The sequence below is a fragment of the Ammodytes marinus genome (assembly GCF_949987685.1).
Source record: "Ammodytes marinus genome assembly, chromosome: 2".
Classification (NCBI taxonomy): domain Eukaryota; kingdom Metazoa; phylum Chordata; class Actinopteri; order Uranoscopiformes; family Ammodytidae; genus Ammodytes; species Ammodytes marinus.
In genome coordinates, this window is record NC_137231.1 from 16,584,146 (window position 1) to 16,607,256 (window position 23,111).

General features: G+C 40.1%; 1 protein-coding gene across 2 annotated transcripts in view; it reads left to right on the top strand.

Moving 5' to 3' along the window:
• LOC307260149 (single-stranded DNA-binding protein 2) overlaps positions 1 to 22,660 on the top strand; it is a 56,808-nt gene extending 34,148 nt beyond the window's left edge. The window contains exons 5-17 of one of the 2 annotated variants that reach the window (XM_080040302.1): positions 15,533 to 15,622; positions 17,188 to 17,244; positions 17,352 to 17,418; positions 17,914 to 17,984; positions 18,082 to 18,149; positions 18,629 to 18,677; positions 18,764 to 18,799; positions 18,883 to 18,937; positions 19,163 to 19,233; positions 19,356 to 19,434; positions 19,655 to 19,683; positions 19,800 to 19,898; positions 20,658 to 22,660. In XM_080040302.1, coding sequence (XP_079896428.1) covers positions 15,533 to 15,622; positions 17,188 to 17,244; positions 17,352 to 17,418; positions 17,914 to 17,984; positions 18,082 to 18,149; positions 18,629 to 18,677; positions 18,764 to 18,799; positions 18,883 to 18,937; positions 19,163 to 19,233; positions 19,356 to 19,434; positions 19,655 to 19,683; positions 19,800 to 19,898; positions 20,658 to 20,687 — 801 coding nt within the window. In that variant the 3' untranslated portion in view covers positions 20,688 to 22,660. The remainder of the gene's footprint in view (positions 1 to 15,532; positions 15,623 to 17,187; positions 17,245 to 17,351; positions 17,419 to 17,913; positions 17,985 to 18,081; positions 18,150 to 18,628; positions 18,678 to 18,763; positions 18,800 to 18,882; positions 18,938 to 19,162; positions 19,234 to 19,355; positions 19,435 to 19,654; positions 19,684 to 19,799; positions 19,899 to 20,657) is intronic. The other variant, XM_080040303.1, reaches the window with a different exon arrangement.
• The last annotated feature ends 451 nt before the right edge of the window (positions 22,661 to 23,111 follow it).

Sequence of the window (23,111 nt, forward strand, 5' to 3'; positions counted from 1 at the left end):
ATAAGAAAGCCAATACTCAGAATTTACAGAGCTCGCATTCAAACATTATTTTTTTCTTAACCCCACCGGGTCTTCTTCAAACTCCCAGCCGTCCCGTGGTAATTCAGTAAAGCAACCCCCTCCAAATTCTAACGCGGCCGTCGAAACCAAGGTGTGCTTTAACGTAACTTGTAAAGCAACCCCCCTCTAGTTAACGCGGACGTCGCGACTGAAGTGTACTTTAGCGTAATTCCAAACTATACTTTTTTTAACACAAAGCCTATTTCTACCATGTCAAAACATGATCAGGGAGTCACTCTCTTATTTGACAAATTACTGGTTGCCCAGGATCTATTTAGGAAAGACAGATCAATAGACTTTGTCAAATAGAAAAGCTCTCCGTCGACATATGAAATCCGTTATCTTGCATCTGTGCAAATTGTTAAACCTTATCCACATAAGGATACAATCCCTGCTGTATATTTTTTACTTAACAATTTTCAATTTTCCAATTTATATGAGGTGTCTTTTACAATCACCTATTTACTAAATCAGGTTCTGACAGTTTCCCGTACCTAGTGATACGCACAAATGCATTTTTCATACCATATTTAAAGCGGCTCTGCAAACTAGGGAAAAATAATTAAACCAGCATTTCAAAAGCACAGACTGGACAAACACAGCACATATATGCAAGAATTTTTTCTGCTTCTGCCGAACATCATTTCCTCATTCTCCAAAACAAATTAAAAAATTCAAACTAACTTAAATTTTTACCACTCTGTTAGGACCCGGCTTCAGACTCACCACTCAACAAAATTTGGCATAGTCAAATATGAACTTTGGTTTTTAAAAAACAACAGGTGTCCAATTACCTTTTTTCTTTTTGTCAGCGCTGATGTGTTGAGTGGAGGCTCCGCTTCCAGGCCCGACCAGCTGGTCGAGGCTCGTCCTCCTCTCTTCCCCCCTCTTTAGGACGTCGAGGGTCACCAATTTAATAAAACTATAATATTAATTCACGTATTCGTTTCTTAAGAGGAATGGAAGATGCAAAAATGCTCGAGGAGTCAGACGAAAAAAGTTCTATGGTATTTAATGAAAAATGATGTTCAGCAGGTTACAGTTATGCAGGTCAAGCGAACAGCCAAAAAAAGTGAGCAAGTCAAAAAGTGAAGTTCTCCTCTTACAGCAGTATTATTTAAAGCATATCATAACAAGGCTGATCATTGGTTAGTGTCATGTGTTTCATAGTTCTTCCTCTTCTGGCTGACGTCATCTTCTTGATGAACCGGTGCGGAAGCAGAATGAACCCTGCCTAAGTCCTTGAAGCTTGAGATTGTTTTGCTCAGCTGTGTAACGAAATGACAGAAGGCCTTTGTATATAACAGACACCTCGTCTTGTCCCTAGCCTTATCTATGGAAAGCTATCAAGGAGTTTTTTGTAGCAAAACCTATCTGCCTCCTTTTCTTTCTCACGGGATAGTTTGAGAGAAAAATGAGAGAGTCTAGTCACAAGTGAAGAATATATCGATTATTCTATTTGATTATACATTAGTAAATGCAAATTAATGAGGGGGGTTTAAAATCATTAAAATTAGAACTATTATGGAACAATATCTCACTCATGATTTCAGGAAATGATAATTTTCAGTTTTTACTGGTTGTGCTGTGGAGCTTCCAGATAAGGATGTGCTTATTAACCGAACAACGCCGGTTCAAAAGTCCTGGATCAATCATGATATGCATACAAAACGTGATTATGTTGTGAAACAAAATATGGTGTGCACTGAAATAAACTATGGAATATTACTGCCCATAAACGTTACAAAAGTTCTTATAGAAATGTGCCGACACCTCATGCAAAAAATTATTTCACCCTATACAACAAACATTTCTTGCTAGTGTGATCAGGCAATTTCCCCTTAGTCCTATGGAAATCAAGGGTTTAATGCTTATTATTAACACTTTGCAACAGTTTTTGTCTCATTCCTTTAATGGTCTGATGAACTCTCAGATGTATCTATAAGGAGACTTTAAAAGGGGATGACAGATGGTCGAACTAGAAAACAAGCAGTCGTTGCAAAATGGGCAGTATAATTTAGACGGGGGTGTGTTACAGGCTATGTATGTATAGAGCGAGGAGAGCCTTGTATCATTGTGTGGCATCACAGTGGGAGATAGCAGGCACACAGCAGTTAGGCGGGAAGAAGAGATCAAGGGGCAGTGCCAAGAGCAACCCCCTTTGAAGAAAAATGCTCCGTCTCAGGCTGCTATATCTTCCATTCACACTCTCTCACTCATGCATGGAAATGTATACAGGCCGCTCAATTTAACTGCAGCACACATATTCTGTCTTGATTGTACTGCTGGAGGATTACACACTTTTGTAAATATGTAATAACACACAGGACGGCTTCATTCATTTAGTCCTGCTGCACTGTCAGTGGTTCATACCTCTGAAAAACAAGTGCACAGACACCGCACTGTGCTCTGTGTGTGTGGCTGAAGGACAGGAAGGCGCATCCAGCCTTGGGTTTAACTAACAAAAAAGCTACTGTATGCAGTTGGGAAACATGTAGTGTACAGTCAATGTGTGCTGCCACACTAAAGGGAAGGACACCCATACCCTTGACCATGACAATGTTTTCTGGCTTCCTATTTACTGTTAGTACTGAGGTTGTGCAACCTTAGTAACACAGTAACACACAGTACATCCCAGAAAGTTGCAAGAGAAAATGCCGTGAAGTTAAAATTATTTTTATTTGTCTCCAGTATTGCAAGAACTGCAATACGAGGCAATACGAGGCAATATGAGGCCACCAACAGGCCAAAATGTCCACTAAAATTTGTTGAACAGGTCTAATCAACTTGTTTTCTCTTTTCTTTGGCACCCCACTCTTTCACAAGAAATTGTCAAATTGAAAGAATGCTCGAACATTTTTCAACATCACTGCTCTTTTCAACATAAAATAGTCTCCTTCAGAGACACTCCACATAAAATAATAAATCAATATTCCACCTAAACAATCCAACTTCCTTCCAGCTACATTATTGACTGTGGGACATTCTTTCCCCTCAAGTCGTCTGCTCAGACAGAGCTGCCTCCCATCAAGCTTGGTCATTTCATTTCTCCACCAAACTTTTCTAACCTTTAATCTAAGCTGAATCATCTATATCTTATGTTTCAAAACCCTTTGTTGCATATTGTTACAATTACCTCCAGCTGCAATAAACTGTTTGATGGTAATCTTACTTCCTACTCGAAGTTATAACGTACTGATAAATAGTTAGTTCCTTAAACTATTTCAATTGTTTTCTGTAGGCTTGGCGTCTTTGAACGTTACTGGAATTAGTTAGGAAATAATACAACAGGTGCTGCAAACTGCATCACATTTGTTCAGAATATCAGATGCGAATTCAGTCATTTCTGTCTGGAATCATTACAAAAACGAAGAATAGGTAAGATCCTTTTTGGACTCGATATTTTATTATCTGATTATGGACCAAGTTATAACATAAAACAAACTTGAGAAAGGTCGGCTTCAGTAGCATTTAATGTGTGTGTGTGTGTGTGTGTGTGTGTGTGCGTGTGCATGTGCACATAAAGAGACGGCGCGAAACAGAGAGGGACAGAGACAACCTAGAAACAGAGACTCTGCTGGCTCCAAGCATTGTGGGTAACAAGCTGATTCCAACCAGTTGAGAACCAATGGGGGTTGGGGAGACCCCCAGTCTGTTTCCAAGGAAACAGAGCCCTTTCTCCTCCTCTCTGTCTCTCTCTTTCTCTCTCTCTCCCCCCTCTCTTTCTCTCTCTCTCTCTCTTTCTCTCTTTCTCTCTCTCTCTCTCTATCTTTCTGTCTCTCTCTCACACGCTCCCCTGTTCCTTCTTGGCCATGTTGAGGAGGAGGGAGATGTGGAGGTGACTCACTGTAACATCATTGCCATGGCAATGAATGAAGAGCGAGCCGAGTAAAGAGGGAGTGAAGGTAGAAAAAGAAAAGGGAATTTCCATAGGTTGAGCAGAGATGGAAAAGGTTTTACCGATCTCCAACAGGTTGAAAATTAGGGGACGTTTCAGTGTTGAACTCATACTGTATATGCTGTGATGCTACACACTACTTCTTGCATTTCTTGAGGAAAACCTTACACTCGCTCACTCTGCTTCTCCCATTTATCCCTCCCCTGATTAACCGTCTCACTCTCTACACTGCTTCACCTTCACTCTCTCTTACACATCAGCAGTTTTTTTTCTCAGTCCCTCTGCCTATCTCTCTATTCCTGTTCACTGTCCTCCTGTCCTCTCTCCTTTTTCCTTCCTCTTTTGCTGGCCTGTTTGCGTGCAGCCCCTGCGGTCTCTGAGGAGTGTGTTTTTTCCACTGGCGTGTTACGCTGAGTCATGTCACAAGCGTGTTGGTACAAGCCGAGTTGGAGTGTTAATGTATTGTTGACATATGCACGCCTTGCTGCTCTGGCGGCGGGGCAGGGGCAAAGCAGAGGGCACAGCGCCGAGCGGAAGGGGGTGTGGGGTTAACTGAGGGCAATGGGGAGACAGAAAAGGTGTAAGAATGGAGAACACATACGGAACAGTAGTCTCTTGTTTGACAGCAGTTATTATTATTGATTATGAAAATAAGGGGCTAGTGAGGAGCATGTGTTGGGTGTCGGCAACAGGAAAGGTGATATACAGTAGTGCGATTTCACACATGCAGCTTAACCCCGTACAGGTAGTGTGTGTGAATCAGATTCTAGTGAATTATCTAGAGATTGAACGGTAGAAGTAGTAACAGGAGAGCAGGAGGGCAGAGCGAGAATGCTGACATGATCGGAGCTGCATGTTATCTCTTTGACCCCAACTAACCCCACTGGCTTTTTGCTGTTGTGGACGCCCTTATCCTTATCTCCTACTACCGCATGGCTCTGGCCTTCAAGCATTAGAAGGACTGCAAGATGAGATGCAGTGAATTGTGTCTTTACCTAGTTATTACTTTGGCCTGGATAATTAGTGAGTCTTTCTTTCAGTATTTCTGTATATTTGTGTAATGCTAATCCAAGCGCTGCAATTGCAGGACACGGCAGGCAAAAACCAAATTTGTTGAAGCACTGGTGAATTTCTAAGTTTTCGTCTATTTTTCTTCCATAACATGTCTTCTTTCATACTAGTATAAGAAAAAGTTCCAAAATGTTCAGTTTAATTTACAAAAATGTGTCTGCATCGGTATATTTCTCCAATACAATCATCTTTAACGGTCATTATCTCTGAACCAAAAATTTCAATTTATAAAGCACTTACGTCAACTTAACTTTCCATAATCATTCTAAACACTATTCCAAAGGTTTTTATAGAATATTTGTTTATATAGCGGGATCATTTTCTGATCTCTTAAAAAAGATTCTGGAGTCTTGTGCATGGTATTTTTTGATTTATAAACATTTTCTTGTAAAAGGCTGCATCCAAAATATTTTCTGTAAAAACTTTGGACTATGATATGTTGTACAAATGAAACAAAGGTTTTATTAATGAGTCAATGAGTCATACATGCAAATGTATACAAAATTACATATTGCCAAAATATATACATATTTATTCAAAAATTGTGATACAAAAGATAACCATTTTAATGTACAGTAATAAGCTCTCTGGCAACGTTTCATGATGACATCTATAAGTTAAATACATTTCCCAAATCACCTGCAGTGTCTCGCCTTACAAGCATGTTAATGATCACATAATCTTTGGATTTCATGTGAATCAATATTCTGTCTTTGTATCACACTGCCTTGATAGAAAAGACCATGACATGGTCTCCTCTTCATCTCAAGCCGTGGCTTTTAAATCTTCCCCTGTGTCTCTCTACCCTTTCCTCTCCTCTGTGTTCAGACCGTCTCCCTTATCTCCCTCAGTGTCGTTGAACCAAGTGAGATAGTGTTGGGAGAAGTGTGGCTCCCAAGCACCAAACTGACTATCATTTTCAGCTCTGTACGTGTATCTGACAGTGCATCAGCCTGCTGCTCCACCTCACATATTATACAGCTCCTCGCAGCCTCTGGGATGGTTACTGGGGTCGATAATGACATCAGTGATAAAGGGAACACGGCCAGTGCCCCCTCCCCCCCTCCACCGCCAAACCCCTGTACCTGTAAGCATCCATGGAGACCAAGTAGATTAGTGTTGTGCTGCCATTTTACCTGGTAATCACCTGTAATGTTACACTAGGGACTGCCTGGTCCTGTTGGGCATTCTGTTATGCAGGATAATGTTCTGCTGGAGGTGTTAAAGCCTGAAAAGATGCAGCAGAAGAATGGAGTGTTGAGGTTGAACATTGAGAACCAAAGGATGCTGTGCTGGTTGCAGTATACCTGACCTTTTTCTCCACCATTTCTGTCCTCATTAGGATTTTCTTTAAAAGAATTTTTTTTTAAACATTGTATTGTCTCAAAATGTGGGATTGCCAACGACGTCAATATCTCTTAATACTTTTGGACTTTACAAGCATTTCTGTGACACTATAGAAAAACCTTTAAAAATTGCTCACAAATGTATTATTTTATATTTTAAGTTTGATGTTTTTAGCAAACATTACTCGAACAAGGGTATAGCGCGCATTCGGTAGGGGACCATTTTAAGACGTGGATGTACAGTATACACATGTTATGCTCTGGTGTGTATTTAGGGCACCAGGAAAGTGTACGTGGGATTGCCTCAAAATAAACCACAATGCCAACATGTTCTACAGATCGATGGTACAGAGAAATGCTTTATTAGGCTACACAGACTATAGCAGCCATTTCATTAAGAAAGGCAATTGAAATGTAGTTCACCAATGTGTACACCTGGTAATATCACCTTACAATGGTATCATATACCTTGCAAGGCAAAGGGGGCTAACTGCTGTTCACCGTCACGTGACGAAAAACGCAGTTGTGAGAAGAAGGAATGTTTGGACTGTTTATTTCACTACAGTAGACACCTAGAACACTGTGTTCTGTGTCTGTCAATGAAACCCCTTCGTGGCTTTAGCTGCTAAACAATCAAAACATTTTAGAAAGATCAATCAGAGATCTGGGATGAAGTGCATAGAGAGAGAACACTCTACAGTAGTCGACTCGCCGCTGCGTTTCAGTGGTGTAACATATGGCATGTTTTGGTTAAGAAAGGCTGCTATGGATGCCAGAGGGCAATTTTAAGCCTATCTGCCTTGAAATTGAAAAGCAAGTTGGGCTCAGGATTGGACTGTGGCGCATGTTGATCTGTCTGTGGTCGCCACGGGAGACTGTGAATAATGCATGGTTAAAAGCAGAGCACGAAACACACTTCTTCTTCTTCTCTCTGTCTCGCTAACTTCTTTTCCCGCCTGGCTGTGTTTTCTTGGTTAAGAGATTTTGTTATAGATATGGACATAGTCGACATTGTAATTCTTCAGCAATGCTTTTGACAGTGACTGACAGACAGAAGCTATATTCTGTGAATTTACCCTAATGCCGAAATCAATCTTTTTATTGTGTTCCCGCTCTCACGCTTAAATGTGCGTATGTGAATGTGTATTTTGTTTGTGTCGGTGTGTCTGTATGTGTATCATGCAGACTGGTAGCATCTCTTCTTTCCACCACCCCCCCCCCCCCCCCCTCTCGTTCAGGAAGTGGACTAATGGCATTTGAGAGGATGGAGGGAGCGGGAAAGAGGGAGGAGGGAAGGAGTTCCTTCCTGTGTGGTGTGTCATTTGCAGATCCTGTTGTACTGTGGGCTGTCTTTGAGACTTTGTGGTAACCATTCCACACCCACATAAGTAATCAACAACTTTTAAGATAATAGATTAATTGTCTTAAAGTTGTAATCCATCATATTTTACTTGCGTTGATTGTATATTACTTTCCAAAGCAAACAGTGACGTCATCGCTAGTGGTCGCTTCATTTTAACCTTTTTTTCTTTCTAACCTTTTTTCTTTCTCTCTGGACCTATGGTTGAACTGTCTTCTTTCTTTGTGTCAGAAGTAATGAAATGTACCTGCGCCGGTCAGACAGAGCGAGTCTGTGGCTTTATGGCATTGGGCAGTGACAAGCTCTTCCTGGGCATGTCCAATGCTAAATTCCATTGTACTCATAAATCGTGAATTTTTGACATGGCAGCGCACACAGTGATAAGTAAGTAGAATGACCTTTTCACAAATTTGAAAAATGCAGGACCTAGGAGGACCATGTCTTCTCAAAACAAAATGTAAAGAAAACACTCAGATGTACTGGAATGCATCGGCTACATGTCGGAAGTTCCTGTGTTCTGCCAACAATGGAACGCACCGCTGCGGACTGACATAAAAGGTGTCACTCTGCGCAGCATTTTGATTTTAGCGTGGGAAAGTCGCCACAGACATACAGATCGTATTACTCAGCAAAGCTGCGAATAAAGGAGCTTTCATCAGTGGGTCATATGCTCAATCACGGTGGTTTTAACTCAATCTTTGATAGATTGTAACTTCACAAAACATAAAATCTAACAGAGTACAACTTTAACTCTTATCCCAGCTTCTTAATAGTAAAGTTTTTTCAGATTTTCTGTGTTTTTATATCTACGTATGTATAAATAATTTTGGGTTTTGGACGAAACCCGTACAAAATAAGCAATTTGAAACCTCTTACTTGAAGGAATGGGACAAGCATTGTACAGAGCAAACATTTAATCAATAATTTTTTTGTCTGTGATGGGGTGGTATATAATGAAAACAAAAAGATTTGCCTATGAGAGACAGAGAGGTGGAGAAAGCAGACGAGGACCGATGCAGGTTGAGATGGGGAGAGAGAGAGAGAGAGAGAGAGAGAGAGAGAGAGAGAGAGAGAGAGAGAGAGAGAGAAGATAGACACAGACAGCTTTTTGAGATTCCACTCACGAATCTCTGAGTGTCTCTCGGTCTCTGAAGTATTGAATGAAAATGACTCCCCAACTTCACACATACACAAATAAAACACACACTCCCTCTCTCACACACACACACACAAAACACGCACACTCACGCACACAAAGTATGCATTCATTACGGTGCACACATTAGCGAGGAACACAATCAGTAAACATATAGGGTTTAAAGAGTTTGCGAGTCATCTCATTAAGTATTACTGAGCCCTTTAGTCTGATGGGATTAGTGTACTGTGAATGTAGTATGGAGAAAGTCTGATTAGGTAGTAAAGTAGCAAACTGTTTTGTGTAATTGCACTACATTTCAATGTCTCAAGTTTTTTTCTGTATTTTCTGGAAGAAAGCACAGCATGTTTTGATCACCTTACATTAAATGTTGGCAATCTGCAATTTACATGTTTCATGTCGGTGCTAACGCTACAGTCCTCTAAAGAAAAGGATGCCTGGTAAGATAAAGCATTGTTGTTGTGGATCAGTAACATGCCTCATTTTAGATGGAGAAATTGTTCACATTGCCACAATGTGTGTAATACTGAAATAGGAGAGGAGGTTGCCGAGGGGGAACTACTTTTTGTTTTGGTCCTCACACAGTTGAGCCTGTGTTTGGACAATTTGGCAAAGTCCTTTCGATGTCGACACACGATACCTTTATCACACATTCTGACCAGCTTTCTTTGTATTCATTGTATTGGTGTCACCTGAAGAAAAGGTTACACCTAAAATCTCACACATAACCATGACTGCACCACCCATATGAAAAAAAATATTTTTTAAAAACCTGGATTTCAGAATCTCGCTTTCCACATCATTGTTTCTGACATTGATTTTATTTCCACCCGTTTTTTAGAAATGTTTCCTCAGTATAGGACATACAGTACGTTGTACATTTAGTGCAACGTACTGTATGTCTTATTGTGTATGTGTGGTAGCCTATACTGTAGCGTTCTCCCTGGAGGGTGGTGGCTTTGAATAATTTATGCAACAAATGAGTTTGCCAGGAGATGCAGGTGTTCGTCTGAGGACACGCGGGGGCCGTTCCACCGCCTCAGGTTTCATCACAAACAACTTTGGGTTACAACGCCTGTAATGTAAGGATCATGGTATACACCAAGCCACAAAGAACAAACCAGTGAACATTTTGATAACGCATGATATCAAAGGGCTTAGTAGTCTCAGCAAGTTTCTGAATTTTTCAATTTTTTAATTTAACCTTTATTTATTCTTGAGAGATCAATTGAGGGGTGACCTTCATTTTTAATGATGTCGAATCAAACACATGCAAAGCAAAAACAACAATACAAACACAACATACAATGCAAATACATCAAATACACAAACAGATGGACCAATGGATGACTTGATTAATAGTCACCTAAGACTGATTCTAGTCTTTCTAGGATTTCTGTAAACAGCAGGCCTGTTTTAAAATGATTTCCTTGTGAGTTCACTTTCTTATGCTAAAACATGTATGAGATAATCTGGGTCCTCTTATAATAAAAAGTAGTTCCCAAATTGAATCAGCATTAAGCTTTATTTGGTCAAGTGCAACAAATTTTATCTCTGGTACTACATGACTTTAAGCTCAGTCAAAAATGTTAAAAGACTACAGACACTAGACATTGTTGAATGTAACATCCACACCATAAAGAACAGTAAGACTACAATGTGTTAATGTGTAAAGCCATCATCTCCATGTTTCATAATCCATCTCACATGGCCTTGTCAGAAAAATGTAAACACTGATGTGTGACGTGTACATTATGGACTAATATAAAGCGTGTAACAATGTGTGTGCTTATGATGTTAACAAAGGTAAAGTTCTGGAATAACATGAGCTATAGGCTGTGAATCCCTGACTCTAATTCAGAGTAATTTACAGTAGTTTAAGAATGACAAGTCAACTTAATTCATTTATACAACCAACATTAAACATTAACTTTGTCATTACAACACTGTTGAGCCAGTCAGGTCAAGTCAAATTTATTTATATAGCTAAGTATTTTTTTTTAAGCGATTTTGCATCATGGGGGTTTAATTATATGTACAGCATACACAGCGCCCTCTTTCCTCACACCCTTGATTCTCAAAAACTCTCAAAAGATCTGTTAACAGGGAAAACTTCAGGTGTTGCCAAATAGGCAGGAATTCAGCCACACAACCTCCTCTCCACCATGGAGACCTGGTAAGAGGACAGACCAAACAACCACAGAGGAGGCTAGCACAGTGTTCACACAGTCAGTGAAACAGACAGACGCACACACTGAGCTAATTGCACCCCATTGATGTGGTCACATAACGGGAGGTGAAGGCCTGCAATCTCACTGTCAAACCCAATTATCAGCAGCCATGGCGTAGTTTTTGAACGGGGCAGGGACAATACAGGCCACCATAGCACATTAGCATCTTTAATTGAACTTGTATCGACACTTATCTGAGTAATACTGAGTGGTTATCAGTGGAATAAACATAAAATGTTGCTCAAATAATTCTCATTCCATCCACAAGTCTGATTAAGGTAATTAGTGAAGCTGCGAGAGTCTGGAGCTTTTTTTTTAAATATTGATATAAACAACAACTCTCCCTACAGATACCAGGTCTTATGACCCTAAAAATCCTTAAGCTTTATCGACGTCCAAACGTGCCTCTTGTTGTTATCACACCCATCTGTCCAACTGAACTGACTTTATAGATCTTTATAGGTGCTTAACTTCTGTCAGCAGCTTTCAAGCCCTTTGCTTTAGTTCAGCTTGTAGCCTACAGGGATTTTCTTTTATTATATCCTCCTAACAGATACGGCAGTATTTTAGAAAAATAATATTAGCTGATTTTGGCCCTTATAAAAGCCCTTTTAACAATTTCAGTGTTTTGTATTCATTTTATGTATTTATTTTGCGTAGACATTGCCTGTTGATTGAAACAAAAAATGCTCAACTCCCTGTGAAAGCCTAGAGTGTAATTTGTAGACTTATTTTATTGCACAAATGAATAAAGATAAAGATACAGTGTGTTGATTAGTGAACATTGGAGGAACTGTGAGGCAGATTGTGCTACCTTAAGACAGCGCTAGGCTAGTTGTTTCCACTTTCCAGTGTGCTATCATGCCAAGCTATGTTTCAATGTCTATTCCTTTAAATTATTCCAACTCAGAGGCCTGTTTCAGGTAGCTGGTTTTGAGACAACCCAGAGTATGTTCGCTCTGAGTTAGTGGAAACTCTGGGTTTTCCGTTTCAGGTAGCAGGTTCAGCGCAACCAAGAGTCAGTTACTGCGGCAACATACGCCATGGGTCTAACCTGCTCGGTAGGTGGTTAGACCTACCTTGTTTTCACTTTACGCTGCAGCTCCGACTGAAGAAAGAGTGTCACTGTCACACGCGTCCCTGTACAGTTTGAAGCAAAATCACTCCATAGAAATCTCCATCGGGATGTTTTTATCATTTCCTGACGTTTGACGTTTGTGATCATTCATCTGATCAGTAGCCTTGTTCTCAGGCTGAGAACAAGGCTACTGATCAGTTCATATAGGCGGCCACCTTACACATTGTGACATGCTCTACATTCAGATTAATAAACCTATTTGTATTGTATGCTTTTTAATGTCTGTGCTACTGAACAGATTTATGTCAGGTGGATTCATGTAACGCTGCGGCTGCACGCAATCTTTACTGTTCAATTGTGCGATCCTAGAGTCACAGACGAGCCTCGTTAAATAGGCTAATATGAATATAAAAATTATATAATAATTTAAACTGTGATCACTTGAGGAAAAGGGATCTGGTAATAAATCTATCAGGCTCTTCAATGGAAACTGTCACCTAATGTGTCTGATGTTAATGTATTTCACTCCCCATTTAAAAGAAGCGACCGTCTGTTTACTGCACAGTATTAGGCTATAGCTTGCCAACATATTATACAGTGAATATAAAACACTCTCAGCAATGCTGTGCGGCGCCAGCTTAATACTTTACTGCTGATATGCGTAACTTTTTAAAATAGACTTTGGCTTCTCATACGGAAGCAAAATGATTCTCTTGACAAAAAATGTTTGCTCTGTTTTTTTCTGAATTGCAGAGGAGATTAGATTAGAGTTATGAGACAATATCCCCGTTAATTCTTCTCCATACCATAAACTCATTCGTTAATATTTCTAACTCTAGTGGGAGGAGCGGAGATTTTTCTTTTCTTTTTTGAGAAGTGGAGAAGTGGGAGGATCAATAATTTGTTTCTACTGTTTCCATGGTGAATCATGTTATCAGCGATCCATTGACGATGGCTTTTACGCACGCGATCAACCCAGAGTGAACACGCTCAGAGTTGATTGACCCAACGCTGATCCACTGTTCTGAAACCGAAAACCCAGAGTTGCTCGTCAACCCTGCGCTCTGAGTTGACCAATTCAGAGCGCAGGATTTAACTCAGAGTATGTAAAACCAGCTACCTGAAACAGGCCTCAGGTCTCAGACTAGTATTATAGATGCTGTTGCTCTGTAAAACAAGATTCAAAGACCCCCTTCTGAAGAGGTTTTGTTATTTCTAAGTGAATCATTCTGATGTCATCTTAGTAGATCTGATTTGTCGTAATCAAGAGAGACTGTTTCTACCAGAGGAGTTCATGTTGTTGCCAGTGTTCTTTTTGTTTCCATAGATGGAGGGGTGTTGCTGCTTTGGGTGGCGGGATGTATCCTGGTTGCTTTTTTCTTGTTGCTGTATTTGGAAAATGCTGCTTTGTCAGCAGGTCAGGTAGATTTTTTTCCCTCCCCCAGTTCTCTTTTTCTTGCTCAAACAAACATTAACTGCACGCACACACTCACTGCCACATGGACGCACGCACACACTCACTGTCACATGGACGCACACTCACAGAAACATACACACACACACACACACACACACACACACACACACACACACACACACACACACACACACACACACACACACACATACACACACACACACACACACTCACCCACTGTCATAATCTCTGCTTTGTCCTCTTTTCTCCTCTTTTCCCTCTCTTTCTCTCCCTCTCTTTCTGCGCGTCAAGGCAAACTCAGCAGACCTCCAGGCTGCCAGGGAGTAAAGGCATTCTGGGTAATCTGGGGTGCGAGAAAGAACAGGGAGAAAGAAAGAGGGGGGAAAAAACTTGATGCTGTGTTTGATGTTGTACATTCAGACAAACACACAAACACACACACACACAAATAAACCAAATCCAGTCTCTAGCCACTGCAACATGAAGATAAAATATCCATCTGTGTCCATCTCTTCACATTCATCTGCAGAGACAAATGCAGGCTCTGTTTGCAGCAGAATACAGAATCAAAACGCAGCACGGCGTCTTGTTCCCTGTTGCCTAACATTAAAGATTGGCAGATATGAAGGAGGAAGAGGGGAGAGCGAGGAGAGGAGAGGAGAGGAGAGGAGAGGAGAGGAGAGGAGAGGAGAGGAGAGGAGAGGAGAGGAGGATGCAGGAGTGTCGTCAGTGCGCTTTTATCTTCGGCTCTGATTAAACCTTGTTCCTGTCTGACCTAAAAAGTCAGCTGGCGGAAACTTCAGAGACGGTGGGTGAATTTCTCCCGGAGCTCCTAACATTCAGCCGATGCCTTCCTCCCGAGAGCAAAAAGAAAGCAAGAGGGGAGATCAGAGAAATAGAACAGAGTATAGGCAGAGACTGGGAAAGAAATACACACAGGCATGCTGGCTTTATGTGCTCACTAGTTCACACATTATCATATATATGAGTAGTGTACACCGCACCGCATGTAGTCTGGTGGGCCTGTGTACCTAATGAGCATAAGGAAGAGGTCCATGCTGGGTGGTAACTCCATAACTAAAAGAAGTACAATGGCACAGGAAGCAGACAGAGGCTGTTCTGAAATGTGCCCACGCCACCCGTCTGGGACAAGCACAACAAAAAACACACACACATGTTATAAAAATAAACCTGGGCCAGCCATGGCAGGGCATCTGCAGAAACAGGAAATACCCCACTAAGGGACAAACAGCAAATGAGACACGGGGGGGCATGGATTGCTATTTGTTTGTTTGGTTTTACGACTCTTTTATTGTTTTATTTGTGGAATATTAAGACGAGGTGAAGTATTCTAGGCCTTAATTGAGTCACGCTGGATAATGTATTATTCAGACCCTTTAAAAGTAAGTGAAACCATTTAGATGTTATTGGAGAAAAGCAATTAAGTTATCAAAATTAGAAGTTCAGTTCTTATAATGCAGAATAATGCCCACGTGGGTGTTATTATAACCTGTAATATGTGTGTATTATTTTGACTATTGCATAGATTCAAGGCCCCTCAGCTGAGTTACTTTGGTGGACCTCAGGGTGCAAACTCAGGATCCTCTTTATGCATTGGTATAGGTCTTCCTAAATGTCAACATGCAGCTATTGCTGCAGTTGTGTTGAATATTTGCAGACTAGTTTGAGTTGTGAGTCTTACTCTGTGTGTGTGTGTGTGTGTGTGTGTGTGTGTGTGTGTGTGTGTGTGTGTGTGTGTGTGTGTGTGTGTGTGTGTGTGTGTGTGTGTGTGTGTGTGTGTGTGTGTGTGTGTGTGTGTGTGTCTGTGTCTGTGTCTGTGTCTGTGTCTGTGTCTGTGTGTCTGTGCATGCATGCGTGTGTTTGCATCTTTCAGAGTGCTGCAGCAGCTCCCAGCCCCGTCCTTGGGAACCTTCCCCCAGGGGAGGGCATGCCAGTGGGGCCAGTGCCTCCAGGGTTCTTTCAGGTACACAGTGCAGTGTAACACACACACACAAACTCACCAACCAACAACTCACAAACTCTGCAGATATTCAACACATCTGAAGCAATGGCCGCATGTTAGAAAAGTAAGAACAATTCCAGATAATTATTTGGGTCTTCCGGCCACTTGCACACAGAGTACCTTTGCCAAATTTGTATAATTTTCATTCATCTCTGTGTGGGGGCACCACTGTTACTCAAAACATAGATAAAAGAGTCTGACAGCAGAAATGAATCTCTCACAAACAAAGAGTCACTCCAGCAGCTTCACCCCAGATCATATCATATCATCTCTCCACCAGAAGGACTCTGCCAGTTGCACATTGATTAACCGTCATTATCAGCCAAACTCAAGATGCTCGAATCCGACACAGATCAATAGCCTTCATAGGCATTTCTCTTCTCTGCGATAGAAAACAAAACCCTCCAACTTTGAGTCTGAACTGCCTTTTACCTCTCCTTCTGAAGATCAATTGTTCTTTAAAGAAAGTCTCTTGTGGAGACCTGTAGGTTCAAAAACTACAAAGCAAATGACCAGATAGCCAGTTATTCGTTCAGGTTTCATGAAATTATTTGCATAGACCTTGGGCTAGTTGATTGACTAAATCAGATAATATCAAAGAATGCGATAAGCAGATCACAGACAATACATACCCACTCTATATCTTAGCTTTTGACAAAAGCAATTCATTTTTCATTCACAAGCTCTCTATGTTACATTTTTTGTAATTATTAAGTAAAGCATGCAATGGATTAAAACAACCTTTTTTTTAATCATTGTGCTACTAAAATGGAACTAAATATACTTTACCAGTTTTCCTTTGAGGGATCTTGAACACAATTAGGAGATGAGAAGAGGGGTTATTTAAAAAAGCCTCTCATCACAAACGGTGGAAGATTGTCCTCTAGTGGCAACACATTGTATTGCTTCTCCTACATTGCAGACTGGCTTTTCTGACCAAGGTGGCAGTTCAACAGACAAGGCAACAGCAATTGCTACTGTCTGTGGTGAGGTCTGAAGTAAAACCCACTCACAGCTGCAAAATAACTTCTCACACATGCTGCCAAACTGCACACAGTTAGCAGCACATACACTTACATCATTATTATCAACCAACCTCAATTCTTGTTCTCTCTTTTTGATCGTAATTCTATTCCAATTAAATTGTGGTCGGCTTTTTCCCACTCGTCTGTCATGGAATTGTTGTATAAGCAAAATCAGTCCAGAACGCAGCAGAAGACACACAGCAGTTCTGGTTTGTTTTACTGTTCTTTGAAGAGGGTTAGAAATGAAGGACCATAATTTGTCACCTGCCTTGGTAAACAACACATATGTTGTCATGTGTGTTGGTTTTCTTGAAGATTGGTCTTTCAATTGAATCATTTTATTGATTATACATAATGTATTCAGTATGTGGATAGTAACTATGTTTATTCAATTTTCCTCCAAAATCTCGCAAAAGTATTTTGTCTCCCTCCAACAACCCTGTGTGTATGTCATGCATGTGATGCATTGAGTTCTTTATTTGTGCTGTTGTTTTTTTCCAGCCATTCATGTCACCTCGATACCCCGGTGGACCTAGACCCCTCAGATTACCCAATCAGGTAGGAGCCACACTGACACCTGCAGGCAGTGGACAGAACTGTGGCCAGTAGATACAATATGGACAGTGTCTGTGTGATGGTGATGATAATGCTGTTTCCCTCTTTAGGGACTTGGAGGAGTCCCCGTTGGCCAGCCTATGTTACCCAGTGGAATGGACCCCACAAGACAGCAAGGTATACATAGACACACAGGTATGCACACGGATATAGTATATAGAAGGACATATGCTCAGTCACCACTCCACTCTATTACACAATTACAATGGCATATATTTGATCTCTTTATGTTATAATATGGCATCTTTATGTATTTTATTTCATTTTAATAATGTCTTAAAATGAAGTCTTTTCAAATGATTTATTACGATAAATAAAATATCTTCTTATCCATACACCCCATTTACAGACTACTCATTCATCCAGACAACACACAAATTATACATGGACAGGCTTATTTGAAGCGAGAGTTCAGCAGACAATGAAGAGAGTTTGATCACCGAAACAGATGTGCTAAATGTTTTCAAATAATTGTTAAATTTTTCTTAAGCTTTAGGCAGGACAATAACAGCTCAAGTTACTGAAAATGTCGAACTTGAGAATAGAAGAAGTACCTCAGTCCCAACTACACTGCTCTGGAACAAACTGATGGCTGTTTTTCCTGTGTTTCAGGACACCCAAATATGGGAGGACCAATGCAGCGGATGACTCCACCCAGAGGCATGGTACCACTAGGGCCACAGGTATGGGACCAGATTATTAGTGGGGATATACACAGAGCATTGGTTCTGATGGTAACTCTAACATAACAGAGATGTGGGTGTATTTTATTTTTGTCAGGGCTATGGAGGTGGGATGAGACCACCACTGAATGCCATGGTTGGTCCTGGAATGCCTGGCATGAACATGTGAGTGGTACTTACATATAATAATAATAATAATAATAATAATAATAATAATAATAATAATAATAATAATAATAATAATAATAATAATAATAATAATAATAATAATAATAATAATAATAATAATAATATACTCACTCACAATGTATAATGTAATTGACCTCCCTTAATTTCTCACACTCAGAGAGACAATGTTAAAGTGCCAATGTCCTAAATTTCATACCACAGCAGATACAGTCTGTCGTTTCCTTTCTGTAGATTTGATTTACAATTTGACTGTTTGTTATTTGCTCCAAGAGGTCTGGAAGTGGATCAAGCCTTCCTCTGCCTTGTGTTTTTTCTTTTTTTCTTTGCTTGTTGTTCCCATCTTCTCTCTCGGGCAACAGAAGAGCTTGTTGTTGCCAACTCTGCCCAAATGAATTAGAAACAAAGCAGCCTGCCAAAAGCAGAAAACTTAAGTATGTGTGGTGCATGTGTTTCAGGGGACCTGGTGGGGGTAGACCTTGGCCAAATCCTCCAAACTCGAATTCGGTAAGAGCCCCGACAAAAGACACCCACCAGAAAAACCTTAAACAGTTATTTAATTTATTTCATGATTTCTTTCTGTATTTCTACAGACCCCTTACTCCTCCGGATCTCCGGGAAGCTATGTGGTATGTATGTTCCACAGTTGAAAAATTGTATTCATTACTTCATGAATGAATCAATATTATGGAAACACAAACTGTCATTTCAGGGACCTCCAGGAGGAGGTGGGCCACCTGGGACCCCAATAATGCCAAGTCCAGCAGGTAAGCTGTGTGTGTGTGTGTGTGTGTGTGTGTGTGTGTGTGTGTGTGTGTGTGTGTGTGTGTGTGTGTGTGTGTGTGTGTGTGTGTGTGTGTGTGTGTGTGTGTGTGTGTGTGTGTGTGTGTGTGTGTGTGTCTGTGTCTGTGTCTGTGTCTGTGTGTGTCTGTCTGTGTGTATGCTCTTTCATATGCTCTTTAATAATTGTATTTTTTTCTCTGTCATGTCAGATTCAACTAACTCTGGCGACAACATGTACACTATGATAAACTCAGTCCCTCCCGGTGGAAGCCGACCAAATGTGAGAGCCTTTCCTCCCTGTGTCAAAGTGTAATGCAATGTTAGTAAATGGTACATTTTTGTTAATGGTAAATGTCAAATTTTAAGAGGTATATCATTTTCTCCTGTGTGCGTTCTCCTCAGTTCCCTATGGGTGCAGGTGGGGATGGTCCATTAGGGGGAATGGCTGGAATGGAGCCCCATCACATGAATGGATCATTAGGTAAGGCAACTACCAATTTCTACAGTATGTGCTGCATTGACATACAATCGTTGTTAGTGGTTTTTTGGATGTTTTTCAAATAGAGCAAACATTACTTTTATAATAGTGATTTGTGGATTTCATCATGCTGGTGGTCTCTCTCTTCCTCTCTCTCTCTCTCTCTCTCTCTCTATCTATCTCTATCTCTCTCTCTATCTCTCTCTCTCTCTGTCTCTCTAAGGGTCAGGTGATATGGACAGTCTCCCCAAGGTAAGATAATATGTTTACCTGTTTTGAAAATGAAGTTTGCAATTACACCGTCTGTTTTTTTTAGCTTCAGTAGCACACATTTAACATTACGCGCTATTTTAAATCTATGTTTACAGAACTCTCCAGGCAACCTAAGTATGAGTAACCAGCCCGGTACCCCCAGGGAGGATGGAGAGATGGGGGGAAACTTTCTAAACCCTTTTCAGAATGAAAGTGTAAGAAAATTATCATCTGCCGTATGGGATGATCAAAGGGATATTATAGTCTATAAGTGTTAGGTGCTGAAAATTCCAAACAATAACTACACCAAATGAAGTTTGACAAAGTATTGGTTCACAAAGTGTTGCTTTTGATTGAGAAGTTTGACATTTTGGACAAGTATTTGCTTTCTCGCAGAGGGTTAGCAGATAAGATTGATACCACTCAAATCTGTGCAGTTAATATGAAGCCACAGACAAGCAAACAATAAGCTTTTTAATTAAAAAATGTTAAAGCATACTCATCAGCAGTGATATTTACTGATTTGTATATACAAAAAGCTTTTGGCTTTAGTTTGTGTTCTGGCAACCTGACTGTGACAACAATACTTTGAGAAATAATGTAGGATTCAATTAACAAGATATAGCATGTTAACTACTGTATAGTTAGCTAAGTGCTGGTAGGTTTGTTCTGTTCAAGTAAAGTCAAGATAGTTGTTTCTCTCGTTTTTATGCTTCAGTGTTTATACCAAAGTTGCTGCCAGCTGTAACTTCATATTAATCTACTGTATAGGCATGAGTGATATCAAGCTCTTCGTCTAAGAAGAAATTAAAAGTATATTTACCAAAAATTTGAACGATTCCTTCAATGTGTAGAGGGTTTCTAGTTCCAACATTCCTGAAAATAATTTGACAAAATTTGTAAAAGCGACATAGTGTTTAACAATTAAAAAAAAATGTCTCTCATATATATTTCCCCCCATCTTATCTTTTCAGTATTCTCCAAACATGACGATGAGCGTGTGAAAGTCCCGGACGCAGGTTTGGTCGGTCGCTTAGTAAAGCGCTGGTGTGGACCGGTGAAAAGCAGCGAAACAGGAAATTATGTCATCTGGGCCGGTGACTCTTCCTCCACCACCACCTTGCCCCAGTCAGGACAGTTTGCCCGGGCTCTGTCCTTCTACTAGCCCCCCCCCCCCCCCTCCCATTGTCTCTGTCCACGTCCCTTCTCTCCTGTTTCCTCTCCCGTTCTAAGTGGTGACTGGTACATTCATCACTCCTTCCTCTGCAACTATGAGACTGTACAAAGGAACCAAATTGAAACAACCCGGGGGAGAACTCTTTGTATATTTGCATACAGTGTGTATGAGACTGTGCACACACCACTCCAGTCACAGACAGATGTCTCTGCCTTTTGCATCATATCACAGAGTTCATGTCCATAAAAACAAAAGGCCAGTATCCCAACATTAACATTTTTGAGGATTTAACAAGATATAGACAGTTTTTTTAATTATTAATGGGGAAATTGAATCTAATTGGTTGTCACATGGAACATGGAGAGGCATCACAATCGTATTACCATGGTTTATTTTAGGTATATGGACCTATTTTTAGTCTACTAATTTGGAGCCTTTTCAACTTTTTTGGTTGTCTAAATCTTTTAGACCACTTTGATTGCAATTTATTTTTTATTTTTTGATGAAACCGGCCTTCTCTCTATTACATATTTGCAAGGTGTGATGAGGCAAATGGAATGCAGATCAAAGTAAGCCCTTTGTTCAGACTTTTATCTTGATTTATGAAAAATATAGCAATCCACCCAGTTGTCGTCAAGACTTTTCACAGAAAAACAAAAATTTCAGCCTTATTGTGGAACTCATCCTCTGTAGCTTTATATTTGCAACAGAAGGAATATAAAAAAAATATGTCTTCTTTCAAAAGTTACACAGTCTCACTTTATATCCAATCCGATCAGTACATTTTTAGTAGGAACGTTCGCACAAAGGTTTATATACCCAATAGTTCAAACTATTCAAACACACACACACACTATTCAAAGTTGTTTTTATTTTATTTTGTTAAGTGATGCAACTTTCTGGATTTAGGGAAAAATCTTTGTTGCGATTTAAACTTTAAGACTTCCAATTTGAGTCTATACCGAGTTTCCATTCAAATTCTGTTGACCGAACAGGGCAAAGTGGGAAATGCAAATATTTTTGTTTTGACTCTATTATATAACTAGAGTGTACTCTGACCCTGTCCACAGATACATGATCTTTTGCTTTTGTTTGCTAAGGCCTACTCTGTTAGAACCTTGTCCAAATGTTTTATCAGTTTACGTCCAAGAGCCACAGTTTAAAAATGGATAGAATGGCCCACATTATGTGGAGATCAAACACATGACCAGAAGACACAAGCTTGTAAAGTCACTTTGGTCACTAGTACTTTATTGTCATCCGGATAAACTGTGATCTCACTGCGATGCGAAAGGTTGGTTGGTACAGAAAGCTAAAATAAGCTTGTTTTTAATCAAAGTTTTCAACTTTTTTCACTGCCCAAGATGTATTATCACCATGTACAAAGATGAGGGCAATATGCCTGTGAACATTCTCCTCTCCCCTCCCTTACTGCAAAGTGTACAGCTCAAAAATGTAGCTCCTTTGTCTTGTATGTGTATTTGATATTATTATATTATTATTATTATTTAAAGAAAATTCTGAATTACTGCAAAAAGGGACGGATAGACTGATGATGCGCCATCACAACTGAACAGAAATATTTTATTTTGTTTTTGTGTTATATGGAAGCCATAAGTGGGAGTACAAGAAGATGCATTTGTAAATTGGTCCATGTTTTTCTGTGTTGTGGCAGTATGTGGGACTCCATTTGTGATGTGTTCATTTTCTCTTTTTTATTCTTGTATTATGTTTTTGTAAATACATAGAGAAGTATTTCATGGGGTTTGAATATGTTAGTATAAAGCTTCTCTTCCCTTAGTTGCGGTGTCAGTTTTCTTTTCATTTGCGACAACTTTGTATAAACTTAGAAACTTCAGGATGTATTCGAGTTTGTAGACAAAGCAATGTAATCACCAGTTATGTCTCAGTTGAGTGGGTGCTGTGGGTACATTTTCTCGCTTCATTGTACACAACAGCCGAGTCTCCACCTAAGAACAAAGACTAGCTGTGGTCATCATGCCATAACCAGTTTTTGCAATTTAGTTTCATAACAGTATTGTCACTTCCCTGGCTGCCACCCATTTTGTGACAGAACTTTGTGAGCTGCCGGGGACTAGGATGGTGGGTGTATGTCTAGAAGGTCTAGAATAATCAGGGATTGGCCAGATAAATATGGGGAATAAGTGAGAGTGATCTATCTGGGTGTTTCCTTCCACATTTATAACATCTCATTACTAATAATGACATGTCCTGTAACCATTGCTCCTGA